Consider the following 14,564-nt stretch of genomic DNA (forward strand, 5'->3'; position numbering starts at 1 on the left):
TTACCTAATGACTTTTAGCACTCCATCACATTACTTTTACCTCCATGAAACCTTCTTTGAATCCCAAACTGAAGATCCAGGGCCCCTACTAAGTGCCCACAGAGCCATTTTTGCATCTTTTTTCCTAGGTCTTGTCACATGGTATAATGGCTTGTTGACTCACTAGATTATAGACTATGTGTGAGTACAACAACCTTGCCTTTCTTCTTCACCATTGTTTACTTCCATCTGTATCTAGTATAGTGCCTGACTCATAATGCACACCGAGCAACTATTGAATGAATAGATGGATTCAGACATATATTCATTTATTCAACCAAATAATGGTTAAAACCAATGGGAAAGCAAATAGCCATGAATTTAGGAATGATGAAGTAAGTATCATTGAACTTCATAAATTTCTAAATTTTTTATCCTCCTTTCACCCATACTTAAATTTTATGGTGACATTGAGACTGAAGTCTAAATTTAGGGAAAAATAGTTACTAATCTTTCCACTTATTCTTAAACTATTTAAATATGTTAATTGAATTCATTTGTGAGTGTGATTTAGTTTAGTTTCATGTTTTTTAAATTCAGTATTGTTTATATTGTTATGTTATTGTTTATATATACTGTTGTTTTAATTCAGTGATGTTTATACTGAATTTGTTCAACAGACACTAGTAGATTTTATTCCATTTGCAATTTAAGAACAAAAGAGGTTTATTACAGTATGGTACAATTTCTGTAAGGAGATTTTTTTCCCTAGTGCCTGTCATATTGAAGGCTGGTTGAGTTTTTCGCCCTTCAGAACATGTTTTAATGTCTATAATCTTGTCTTCATTCTGTGTCCACCTTCACTGCAAGTGTATGTACCAAGATGGGCTGAATGTCGTTTTTGACTCTGATAATAAATTTCCTTACCATGGGTTTATTTAAGTGAAAACTCAGGCTGACAAACATCCTTCTTTACCATTAGTAGCTAGGTTCATTAGACCATCCTGTCTAGAGGCTAAGAGCAGAGAGAAGGAAGATCAGTAGTACATGTTATGTTTCCATAAATAGCTTTTTGCATGAGTGGTTGTGTGGTGTTTTTTTTTTTTTTAGCAAACATAAAAACCTGTAGGGACTGGCTTTAACTGCAGCAGGTAAATCAGTGCAGCTAGTGCTGTCAGAATCCTCAAAGAGGACATTTTTTTAGCACACAAGCAGAACTCTGGTGAATGAGCTCTAATTTCTTCCTTTTTTTTTTTTTTTCCTTTTTTTAAAAAATCCAGGTAGGGAAACTTTTATAGTATAGGAAAGGATCTGCTTTTTCAAACAAAAAACATCAGTTGGATGGTTTCACAGATACCAGGTTGAAAAACAATAAAATCTGGGAAGGAAGTAAAACTGTCTTTTCCCCAAAGTGAAAGCTCAGAAGCAACTTTTTAAAAAACTGATTAGACCCTTTGTAAATTTGTTGGTTAGAGTACTAGGATATCTAATTTTATTGATTTCTTCCTGGAAAATTTTCAGACAAGGTAAAGTGCCTTAGGAACACACGCTGGTGAACACAAACATATATTTCTGTACCCAGTTTATGGTTGAGCTGTCTTTTCAAGAATTCAGCGAAGCAGTTTGGAATCATAACTGCCACACCAAGCAGAAATTCACCTGCCCTGGAGTACAGGATTTTGTGTGGCAATAAGCATTTATTTTTTCAGTTGTATTTTTAATTAAAAGTTTCCCACATTTGGAACTGAATCCGTTAACATGTGGCAGATTGAGCTAGCACATCCAAGTACCACTAGCACTTTGGGGGAAATATGCTTTTTAAAAAATTGGATGGTTGAGCTGGGAAAAATCCAGCTGTGTTTTACTTAACATTGCTCTAATCAGAGTCTTTTGACTCCTTTTTTTTTCTTCTTCAGTAAATTCAATGGCATGCATGTTGGCTCCCCACCCCCCACGACTTTACTTTTGTCTTTTAAGACTGATTTCAGCTAGTGATGTGGGTTAAAGCAATATAATATTAATTCACTGTCGTGGGTGATAGAAAGCTACTCTTGCCTTGTAGTTTATCTCTTAAGTAGGTCAGAAGTAGCAGGTAATTTTCATCAGCAAAGCAATTAGATTTTTAACCCTTACCTTTCACATCACTAGAGCTCTGGGAGTTCACACAGAATTCAGTGTTATCTACTGACTGTAAACTAAAATGTAAAGGAGATCAAACCAGTCAATCCTAAGGAAATTAGTCATGGATATTCACTGGAAGAACTGATACTGAAGCTGAAATGCCAATACTTTGGCCACCTGATGCGAAGAACTGACTCATTGGAAAAGACCCGGATGCTGGGAAAGATTGAAGGCAGGACGAAAAGGGGACCACAGAGGATGAGATGGTTGGATGGCATCACCGACTCAATGGACATGAGTTTGAGTAAGCTCTGGGAGTTGGTGATAGACAGGGAAGCCTGGCGTGCTGCAGTCCATGGGGTGGCAAAGAGTCAGACACGACTGAGCAACTGAAATGACTGAAGGATATAGTGTTCCTTCAGTTTAGTTCAGTTCAGTCACTCAGTCGTGTCCGACTCTTTATGACCCCATGAATCGCAGCACACCAGACCTCCCTGCCCATCACCAACTCCCGGAGTTTACTCAAACCCATGTCCATCGAGTCGGTGATGCCATCCAACCATCTCATCCTCTATCATCCCCTTCTCCTCCTGCCCCCAATCCGTCCCAGCATCAGGGTCTTTTCCAATGAGTCAACTCTTCTCATGAGGTGGCCAAAGTACTGGAGTTTCAGCTTCAGCATCAGTCCTTCCAATGAACACCCAAGGCTGATCTCCTTTAGGATAGACTGGTTGGATCTCCTTGCAGTCCAAGGGACTCTCAAGAGTCTTCTCCAACACCATAGTTCAAAAGCATCAATTTTTCAGTGCTCAGCTTTCTTCACAGTCCAACTCTCACATCCATACATGACCACTGGAAAAACCGTAGCCTTGACCAGACAGACCTTTGTTGGCAAAGTAATGTCTCTACTTTTTAATATGCTATCTAGGTTGGTCATTACTTTCCTTCCAAGGAGTAAGCATCTTTTAATTTCATGGCTGCAGTCACCATCTGCAGTGATTTTGGAGCCCAAAAAATTAAAGTCTGACACTGTTTCCACTGTCTCCCCATCTATTTCCCATGAAGTGATGGGACCAGATGCCATGATCTTAGTTTTCTGAATGTTGAGCTTTAAGCCAACATTTTCACTCTCCTCTTTCCCTTTCATCAAGAGGCTTTTTAGTTCATCTTCACTCTCTGCCATAAGGGTGGTGTCATCTGCATATCTGAGGTTATTGATATTTCTCCCGGCAATCTTGATTCCAGTTTGTGCTTCTTCCAGCCCAGCGTTTCTCATGATGTACTCTGCATATAAGTTAAATAAACAAGATAGTGTTCCTTAATTAGAACTAAACTTGCTTGTGGGAAGCAGGTTCCCAATTAAACTAAGAAATAGTCATATTTGAACCCTGAATTATTACATGATGTTTAGGATGATGGGAGTTGACGGGTAGGGGTGCAGGGGTCAGAAAGAGAACCAGTAGTTAGCGAATTCACAATGTCCACTTTCGAGGCTAGTTTCCTTGATGAAGACCATTGTCAGATTGGACTGAGAATTGTTTCAAACCCCCATTTTTCTCTCAATAAATCCATATTCTTTCCTTTAGAGAAGTAAACTAGAGTGCCAGTCAAAGCTGCTAAAACTCTAGTGAGCAGATCTAAGAAAAATCAGCTCACAGGAAGGTACAGGAGGAGGTAAACATGACTTAGAGGGGACTTGGGATGACTAGTGCTATTATGTTTGCACAGATAATGCCTCCTCACCACTGCCATTCCCAGGCTGCTCATCTTCCTGTTTACTGTAATCCTGCTTCTCTGGGAATTACTTCTGTCTTCTCCAAGACACTTTCTTCCCAATACAGGAAGGGCTTGCTTATTTATTCAGTAGCAACGTTGAATATTTAGCAGATGTAGTGTTCAATCCATTGGTGTCGGTGTGTATACACACACAAACATCCATAAATGCTGAACAATAAGGAGATCCTGAACAACTTGAAATTTCCATAACCAGGAGGAATTTTGAATTCTAATTCCAGGTGGCTTGGTTGTAATATCTGTTTATGTCTGTATTTGAAAATTAAGCCTGAGTATCAAAATGAAATTTGTTCAGCATTATAAATATAATGAATAAAGAATTTTATCCATCCCTCTCTCTAAAAAGAAAAATATATAACTCAGGTAAGTTAATGAAAAACAATACCTAGAAACATTAAACTAGGACAGCAAAGGAAATAGAATGGACGTGAGAGAAAGACTATACTTGCAAGGTGGGGCGAAGGGAATCCCTTTTAGTAGGGGGCTGGGGATTATCCAGAAACAAATCACTGCTTTGTTCTCTAGCAAAGTTAAGAGATTCTCCTTCACCCCCAGAATTGCCTCAGTTTTCTCCCTATAGCTTCTGACTCCGAAATTGTTCATGGGAATGGGTGGGGCCTCACTGTTCCTTCCTTTCCATCTTAAAATGGTCACATTTGCAGAGCATGCTTCTTTCTTGAGTCCTTCACACTGGCGGCTTCTCCCTGCTGCCTTGGGCTCTAATCTCCTTATAGGTGTAGCACCATGGCAACAGGCCCAGCCTAGAGCCCAGGAACCTTGTTTGTGTTACCTGAGGGGCTGGATGCAGCCTGAAGAAGAGAAGAAAAATATTACCTGTCCTGCAGCCGGTTTAGAAGATGACTTCGTGTTCCGTTTCATGTGTTTCTGTTCTGCTGCTATTGAAGACTTGAAATTACACCTGGAAAACATTTATTCAAAGATGCTATCAGTAACTGAAGGCAGCAGGGGAAGCTGTCTTCTGTTGGTTCTTGTCTTCTAACCAGAGTTGTCGTCTGAGATGTAGTTCAGAACAGTGAGTTGCTGTGCTGTGAGATGTGGCCGCGCTATGATTTGGGGGTGCACTCCAAGGTGGCTGCACAGTTGCTTCACGTAGGTAGACATTTATTTGATTTGAGATAACGTTATGTTTTAGAATATTTTCCTAGAGAGTTTAAAAAATAAAAGTAAGGCTTTTGTTGTACGTCTTATTTTAAACATGCCTTCTTCATCTTTCCTGTTGAAAGGCTTACTCCCAGAGCGGGAGAGGCTTCTCTTCTCCAGGCAACTCCTCCTGGGAAAAGGGGGCTGGAATTGTTGTTTCATTTGTATTTAGGAACGGTTATAGTTATCCTGTTGCCTCAACCAGGCTTCCCATGAAGCATACTGGGAAAGGATGTATGGTAATTATGTTAAAATTTGTTTTTGCATTTAGTTGTTTATAGTTGATATGCTATGTTGACAGTATATGACATGACATTGTTCTATCCACTAGAACAAAAGGAAATAAATGTGAAGCTATTAAATTGTTCTATTTTTATGTACAAAACATTAGGTGGGTTTTGTGCAGACTTTGTATTATCAACGGTAAATGTAATTATTGACTCTTTGACCTTAAAAAGACTACTGAATATGAGAGCACATGTTTTATGTGTGGAAAGAAGAATGAACTAAAATCCTAGTCTTAGGATGTTTTTTACTGTATGTATGGAATTTGATTAAACAGTGTTGAAATGGAACCAGAAGGGAAAGAGCAGCCTTTAGTACTAGTTTCCTATATCTCATTACTTTATAATTTAACTGCAAGCTACTCTGACATTAAGTAGTTCAGTTCCTTTTAATGTTAACATGGTTATTTCAAGGAAATGAATGAAGCTGCTTATTTAAATGCATTTTACAAAAACAAATATCTTTCTACAAGACATTTCTTTTTATCCCTATTACTAGGTACTTCTACTTAAAATATATGTGTTTAACTCTGGGTGTTTCAGTCAATAAATACTATAATCACTGAGTAAAACTGCATAGCTATCCAGTTCTGGATTCAAGAATATTGTGTTTTATATTGTTTGGCTTCACACAGTGAAGTACTAGCTCCTGTAGTGACAAGAGTCACAATTCCCCACATTCCAACGAGGGGACAAAATGAACCAGAACCCCTGAATGGTGTTGACAAAGATCTGTTCTTCTAGATGGGAGTTGGAACATTTCTTTGGAGGGTGGGAAGTTTCTTCAAGGCATTTTACTGTTCATTCATATTTGTAAAATAAAGCATAAATAGAAACAAAAGCTTGCCAGAAAAGAATTCCATATTGAGATGAAAACCAGACCTTTTGAAAAGCAGGGTCTTGTGCTGAAAAGTTTGGCTTTGTTTCTGAGTATGTATATGTGTGTTTATTCTGCCAAAGCAGTGAAGATATAGCCACTACTCTTTTGTCAGTGATAGTAGAGGATAAAGCTATAGCATGGGGGAAGAAAAAGAAACCATTTGTCTTTAAATAAGACCTTTGCATAAAAAAGAAACATGTAAGGTTACCTTGAATGGTATCTATTTCTCCATCTCCAACACAGGAATGAGAAAAAAAAAACAATGTCTGTGGTGGAGCTTCCAGCTCCCTTGAGATAAGTAAGGTTATAGTACATTTTTGTGTTTTGTTGAAAAAAGAAAGTATGTGTGTGCACACACACATGAATATATATGTGATTTCTATGTGTCCCATGAATATGATCCTATCATTATTACAGATTTAGTTTTCTCTTCAGGCATTCATCCATTTGTTGTTAAACCTCCACTGCATTTGACCTTTATTTTCTTATTGGCCAAGTAGTTATATTACCATAAATATCTTTTTCTACTTTTAGGTCTCGTGGGCTGCCTAAACTAAAAGAGTCCCGTTCTCATGAGTCTTTGCTGAGCCCATGCAGTGCAGTGGAATGTCTGGATCTCGGTAGAGGGGAGCCAGTGTCGGTAAAGCCACTCCACAGCAGCATCCTTGGACAAGACTTCTGCTTTGAGGTGGGGAGGTCTAGGAAAAAGGAGGAGGAGTAGACAGCAAAGAGATTTTCTACCCAGTGTTCTTGTGATTGCATTACTGTATTATTGATGATTTGATCATCTTAACTGGTTTTCAGTTACTGAAAATTACCTACTTACAGGGGAAAAATTAGAAATCTGCTAATCTAATTATGTTGGTAATTAAAGTTATTAATGATGGCTTCTCATTCCTTCTGGCTTTGTCTGCTTTCAAAATAAATGAATTCTTCGTGTGTTCTCAGCCGAGATCACAAGATTAATACTAAATTATTGTTAGTATTTTAATCTTTTGGTATCGATAAAGATATCACATAGTATGTTACTATTTTTCTTCTGAAACCCTAAGTCCCCAATTTTAATGATTCTTTGAGGGAAAAATACCAAAACCATAATTTTTTCTAACTAAAACCTGAATGGTTCAAGATCTGGGATCATGTCTTCTTTATTTTTATAATGTCTGTGCATTTAGCTAGCTCTCTGGCACATTACATGTGCCTAATTTCTTCAGTGAACAAACTTCCCTTTACCAGAAAATTATCACTTTTTATAAGGTAATTTTCCCCTCCCAAACTAAATGTACACAATTGGCCATTTGCAAATTTAATTTCAAAACCATCTGTGTACTTGTTAGCATTATGATTTAATTAATTAGCACAAACTTACAAAATTACTAGTGATGAGTCCTATGTTAGGTGTTGTAAAAGTTGAAAGATATCTGATACCTGTTCTTATGGACCTGCCCTATCCAACAGAAATACAGTGCAAGCCATGTGTGTGATTTTAAATTTTATTAAACCCAAATGTTACCACTTCCAACATGTAGCTAAAATAAAATTATCAACTTTTCACTTTCTTTTTTTTAAACTAAGTCTTCAAAATCTGATGTGTGTTGTACACTTAACTGCACATCTCAGTTTGGACTAGTTGTTTTTCAGGTGCTCACTAGCCACCTGTTGTTAGTAGCTACCATATTAGACAGAATGTAACATCTGATCTAATTCACTAGGTTATAAACTAAGAGTAAGTTACTGTGTGAGCCACCTTAGCAATTTGGACAGGTCATTTATTGGTGTTCTTTTTTCATAAAAGTCTCTTAAAGTTTGCCATATTTGTGGAAATCAGTTCAACAGATTGTATGCCAAGACAGGTGTTAGGTTCTAGACATAGAGACAACATACTTCATTTTTAAAGGACATTGATAATAATATTCAAACTAACCTAATGACTGGAAATCAACTGACTGGTTGCCTAATAGAAGAGAAATGGGTTCCAGAGTAATTAATTCAACACGACTAACTCTTTTCAATTTCATGTAGTAGCCTTCTGTAATATTATAGTGTGAAGGCAGTCCCAAGGAATAAGCTGTTAGAGACCTTCTTCCCTTTTTATTTTTTTATTAACTCACTCAGAATTGAGGATATTTATTTGCAGGTAATTTTTAAAGGTATTAATTTAGTTAGAGGTTTTCAGTTTTGTTCTTTCTAAACTGTAGGCCAGTTTTCGGTTCCTAAGCTGAATTCTCAGTGAACTTTGCCTTTACCTGGAGAGGAGTATAGATGCCAAGCAGATAACAAAGCAAAAAGTAAAAGTAGACGCACACATAGATATCACAAAACCAGCAAATATCATTTTGGTTACCGTGTGGTATCATTTGGGTTCATAGCGTGTCCCTAACTCTTAAATGATACACCTAGGCAGATAGAGCCCCCAAGCCCTATGTTTCCTTTTCCTTATCTCTAATCTTTATGTTGAAGGTTACCTACTTAAGTGGAAGTAAATGCTTCAGTTGTAACTCTGCTTCAGAGAGAGATAAGTGGATGGAAAACCTCCGCAGGACAGTTCAACCAAATAAGGTAAGAGTGGCTTTGAATGGCCAAGAAACTGTGTGACTCTGTAAGCAGTAAGTTGATTGAAGTAATACAGTAATATTAATAATACCTTAAATTTTACAGAACTTTTAAACACAAACATGTGTTTTATTATTTTGTGCTCAAAATAATCTTACTGCAGACAGTATCATGATTTTATCAGTGTGGATAAGAGGACTCAGAGAAGTTACCTGACTGAGTGAGAACCCAGTACCATACACAATAGAAATGGGACTAGAACACAAATTTCTTAATTACTTACATACCTCTATCTTATTTGCAGAACGCTAATCCAGTTGCCATAAGACTGGCTATATGAGAACTTCTATTACAGGATGTTATTTCTTTAACCCAAGTGAAATAGAATGTATGTGGCTCTCAGAGAGCTTGCTGTTATCTTGAATGATGAGGTAGCAATCCCCTTCATTATTTTTGACTGCCCTTAATGAACTACATAGTATCACCTACTTTAAGAGGAAAATGTTGTCTTTCTGGGATTTCGGCTCTCAAACACACCCTTGTTACTTCTTTATAGGACAATTGTAGACGAGCTGAAAATGTTCTCCGTTTATGGATTATTGAAGCCAAGGACCTTGCCCCTAAAAAGAAATATTTCTGTGAACTGTGCCTTGATGATACCCTCTTTGCTCGTACAACCAGCAAGACCAAAGCAGACAATATTTTCTGGGGTGAACATTTTGAGTTCTACAGCCTTCCACCTCTTCATAGCATCACAGTTCACATTTATAAAGATGTGGAAAAAAAGAAGAAAAAAGACAAGAATAATTATGTAGGGCTAGTCAACATCCCCACTGCCAGTGTGACTGGTCGCCAGTTTGTAGAAAAGTGGTACCCAGTGAGTACACCTACACCCAACAAAGGAAAGACAGGAGGACCTTCTATTCGGATTAAATCACGTTTCCAAACCATCACCATTCTGCCTATGGAGCAATACAAAGAGTTTGCAGAATTTGTCACCAGCAACTACACCATGCTATGTTCTGTTCTTGAACCAGTAATCAGTGTGAGAAATAAAGAAGAGCTAGCCTGTGCCTTGGTGCACATTCTTCAAAGCACTGGAAGAGCCAAGGTAAGTAGAAAGGGGGGTTGCATTGCCCAGAAAGGAAACCTATTATTGGTTCTTAGATTCAGAAAAAGTGGAGATTATAAAATTAAAGAAGTAAAATGAAGAGTCTAACAAGTATTTATTTGAAGTTTATTTGCACAAAATATAGATACCGCCGCTAGCTGTTTATCGCCAAACAAAATAAATGGTAGGACTGGTGTAATAATCCCAGTGTGTGCAAGATTATTTCTCTTTAGTTCCAAAGTGTGTTGTACGACTGTTTTATTCCACACTATATTCTAAATTAAGATTGACTGATGACTATATATATTACCTAGTCACAGAAGGAAGTATTCCTGAATCAGGTTGGTCACTAGCAAGAGTCTTCAAGAGATTAATGTCTGTAATTAAATACCAAGGGATGTTATTGTTAGCTGCCTCATGATAGCCTTATGGAAGTATTCCTGAATCAGGTTGGTCACTAGCAAGAGTCTTCGAGAGATTAATGTCTGAATGGAATTAAAATACCAAGGGATGTTATTGTTAGCTGCCTCATGATAGCCTTACCTCAGTTCATCCTGGATAGAATTAAAAATCTAGGAAGATAGAAACAGAAATACACTAATCGTATGAAGAACACTAAACAATTGATAGAGTTGTTGATCAGCCTGAACTGTGGTAATTATCACCTCTGCGAGGCATGTTCACTTAACTAGGCTAAAGTCTGCATTATATTATATGCAAATTGATCATGGTAAAATTGTATTTTAGATCTAGAGGAGTTCACAGCTAGAATAATTTATTTAGAACCGAACAATAAAGTGTTTTTAAGATTTCTTGATACATATCAGAATATATCAATATATTCAATATTTAGTTCCTTATTTAATTGTCTTCCTATTGATTGTCATTTTGATGGTTGAATTTATTAATGATAATTTTGAGCTTTCTGGTGTTAAAAAAAATCAAAATTTTGAGTCTCATCTTTGAAATTGTATGGATATGTTCTTTTTGTTGTTCATTTGCTTGAGGTTCAAGGATATATGTAGGATTTTTTTAACAGCTTTATTGAGGTACAATTTACATATTATAAACCAAATTCATTTAAAGGGAAAAATTCAATGAGTTTTGACAGTTTATGTACCCGTGGAAACCACAGGAATCAAGATACAGAATGTTACCATCACCCCCAGGTTTCTTCCTGTCCCTTAGCGTAAGAGTTTTAGTAGTGATTCCTAAGTCTATGACTCTTTTACACTGATGAAAAAAATCCCTGAGTGAACCCCATTAATATTAAAATGCTTAATTTAAAAATAAAATTAAATCAGCATATTCCCTCTGTTTTTTATTTTAGAGACTTTGAAATATTCAATGAATATATAATATTCAAAATATATGATGTTATCAGATTTCAAATTGAATAATGAACACTGAATTTTAAATTAAGTTCCTTAAGACTGTTGAGAAATGAAGCAGCTATTTCTTAAGGGCTTCATTTCTGCTTATGCCTTCCTTCACTATGGATGAGTAGATGGATGAATGAATGGATGGCTAGAGATACATAATTCACGTAGAAAATGAGTTTAGATGTTTAAGAAATTTCATGTTGATACTGTGAGCCAATTTGTAACTATTTTATGTTGAACACCAAATATGTGTCAGAAACTGTTAAATGCTAGAATATAGAGGTGAACAAAAATAGACACTGTCTTTGGTCTCATGGGGCTCACAGTCTCTGGGGAAAACAGATATTAGTAAAATAATTACAGAAATGTGTGATTACAGTGAGAAGTGCAGATTTATAAAAAGATACATGATGCCACAAGAATGTGGATTAAGGGGTCCTGACTAATGGAGTTCAGAGGCAGTGTTGGTCAGACTGAGGAGACAAGGTGCAAACTAAAATCCAAGGATCCAAGGAATTAACTCCATGGAAATGGAGGCGGAGCAAGGGTGGGAGTGAAGCAGAACCGAGAACAGCATTTGCAAAAAACTCTGTGGTGAATAGACAATGTCGTGTGTTAGAAAAGGTTTGACATATTCAAGGGCCCCGCCCCCCTAAAAAAGCCCTTGACTGGAGCACAATGCAAAGAGAATGGTACAAGATGAGGCTGGAAAGGTAGACAGAAAACCAAGAAATATAGAGGCTTGCAGGCCACATGCAAGACTATAGGCTTTATCCTATGTGCGATGAAAAACCTTTGAAGGAATTTTTAACCTAAGGTTGGTAAGTTGGTAGCACTTCAAATTTTATCCTGACTGACCTTTTCCCTTCAAATGAATCTGGTAGATTTAGTTTTAAAGCAGCATTCCCAGGATGTCTGACATTTTATCAGTCTCTCCTAACGTGTAGTATTTATTCACATTCAGTTGCTTTCTGCCTGATTGAACATTATTCTGCCAGGATTTTCTGACGGACTTGGTGATGTCTGAAGTGGATCGTTGTGGAGAACATGATGTTTTGATCTTCAGAGAGAACACCATTGCCACCAAATCCATTGAGGAATACCTCAAGTTGGTGGGACAACAGTATCTTCACGATGCACTGGGTATGGAGAAGAAAAACATCTCTATTCTTTCCCTTTTGATTTTTAGGTTATTTCACCCTCCTGAAACAACCAACTGGAACTCAAATTCTGAACACTTTTTAGTTCCAACTGATTAAAGTGTTAAAATTGGAGTTTCAATTGTAGGAAGTATCTGCAATACTCACCAGGGGAGGAATAGAAGATCTGTTTCTTATACCATGTACCACAAAAAAGCTCATGAGCATAGGCAGCTACCCCATGCCCTCAAGTTCCTGAAATTCTTGAGACATACAGTGATGTTAGTAATGAGATGTTACATCTAGTTGATCTGTTTCCTCTGAAGTCTTGGGTATTTACATCATGATATATTGGGTTGGCCAAAAGGTTCATTTGGGTTTTTCCATACCATCTTATGGAAAAACTACAACAGACTTTCTGGCCAACCCAATAAATACATTACCTAAGTTTTGAAAGTGTTAGCATTTGTTATCATGCATCAGAAACGGAGAAAGTCCTGCCAGTTCCCACGACTCCCAATTTCTGCCTTGAAGACCTACAGAATTTTTCATGACAACTAAGTTTTCTCCAGTCAGTAGTTCTTACTGACTGGGTCACCCACTTACAGCTCCATGTTTGGTCATAAACTTCAGGTGTTAGCACTTGAGTAAGGCACTGTGCTTGGCACTTCAATGTACATTATGATAAAGCAGACATGAGTTCCTTAAAGAACATTGTCATTTTCTTTATCTTTATGTCCCCAGTACTTCACACAGAATGTTAGAACAGCATTGTCCTAAAGAAACTTAATGTGAGTCACATGTAATTTATATTTTCTAGTAGTCGCAGTATAAAAAAGGGGCAAGAGAAACAGGTAAATTTAATTTCAATAACATTTTATTCAAACCAGTATATCCAAATATTAGTTAATATATCATCAATATAAGAATTATGAACAAAATACTTTACCTTTTTCATGCTTTTTGAAATTATGTGTATTTTATCTACATTTATTGCATGCTCAGTTTGCAGTAGCCACATTTCAAGTGCTCAATAGTCACACGTGACTGTCAAGAGTAGACAGGTGTGTGTTGAAGGCAAGAAATAAGACTGAATGAGGTAATCACCAATGAGGTAATAGGACTTGGCAATTCTTCAGTTTGTGGGAATGGGGCAGGGTGTGGTAGGGGAGGAGGTCAAATATTACAGTCAATTTGGGGCCTTTGCGAGTGACAAGAAAGATGATGAGATTCTTAACAGAAAGAGAACATAAAAGTAACACGCTTGAAAGAATGAGAAATTATATTTTCACTTCACATGTGTTTAACTTGAAGTTCAAGCGGGAAGTCCCAGGGGTTCTAGGTAGGACATCCCAAGACTTCTGTCTAGCTGGCTTGTGGAAGTTTAGGACTAAGTTACCCATGTGGAGGGAATCAATGAAACTACCAGATTACAGGAGAAGGAAGAGAATAGGGCCAAAGACAGATCTTACAGTGTTCCTGGCTTATGGTACAAAGGAAGCAGAGGAATGAGAGAAGAGATCGGAGACAGAGGAAGTGTGCATGCACATGCAAAAAAAAAAGAAGAAGGAAAAGAGTCTTAGACACCAAGAGGGAAAAAGCATTAAGAGAATCAGAGATTAAGGAAGGTAAGGATTCAAAGAAAAGCATGGCTGTTGATTTTGCTCATTAGTGACGCCTGGGATTGTTCTCAGGAGCCAGGTAACAGGAGGTGGAAAGTGAGTGACTGCTCAAGAAACAGCAGGTATGACACTGTGTTGGACTGTGAGCCCTGGACTCACGGTAGCGGCAGTTAACTCCTGCTCTAGGGAAGTAAGTAAGCTTTTTCTTCTCCTGCTTCCTGTCTTCATTTTTTAATTTTTTAAGTCATATGCTTTAGTTTAAGATCTAGCGGGATTTTAGAAGAATGGCGAAAATGGATTTTCATTGACATTAGGAAAGGTACAGAATCAGTCTCACATAAAAAGCTTATTATAGTCATATCATGAATTATATATCATAGTTTGCTTTAATGATTTGCACCACCTTATAAAAAGCAATAATGATGCATCTCAAACAGTATTCTGTATTCTGGGGAGATAAAGAGGTAGATATTTGTCGACCATCTACTGCTTAAAAATCAAATATTCATATTCCCCCATTCAGTGGACTAACCAGGAT

At 37.3% G+C, this 14,564-nt stretch overlaps 1 protein-coding gene across 5 annotated transcripts in view; it reads left to right on the forward strand.

The window, feature by feature from the left end:
• The window catches only part of RASAL2 (RAS protein activator like 2), a 392,722-nt gene that overhangs the window by 344,698 nt on the left and 33,460 nt on the right, over positions 1–14,564 (forward strand). For all 5 annotated transcript variants that reach the window (XM_043923124.1, XM_043923125.1, XM_043923121.1 and 2 more), the window contains 4 exons: positions 6,754–6,907; positions 8,680–8,778; positions 9,329–9,883; positions 12,264–12,408. In XM_043923124.1, the coding sequence (XP_043779059.1) occupies positions 6,754–6,907; positions 8,680–8,778; positions 9,329–9,883; positions 12,264–12,408 (953 nt within the window). The remainder of the gene's footprint in view (positions 1–6,753; positions 6,908–8,679; positions 8,779–9,328; positions 9,884–12,263; positions 12,409–14,564) is intronic.

The sequence above is a fragment of the Cervus elaphus genome, chromosome 14 (assembly GCF_910594005.1).
Source record: "Cervus elaphus chromosome 14, mCerEla1.1, whole genome shotgun sequence".
Taxonomy (NCBI): domain Eukaryota; kingdom Metazoa; phylum Chordata; class Mammalia; order Artiodactyla; family Cervidae; genus Cervus; species Cervus elaphus.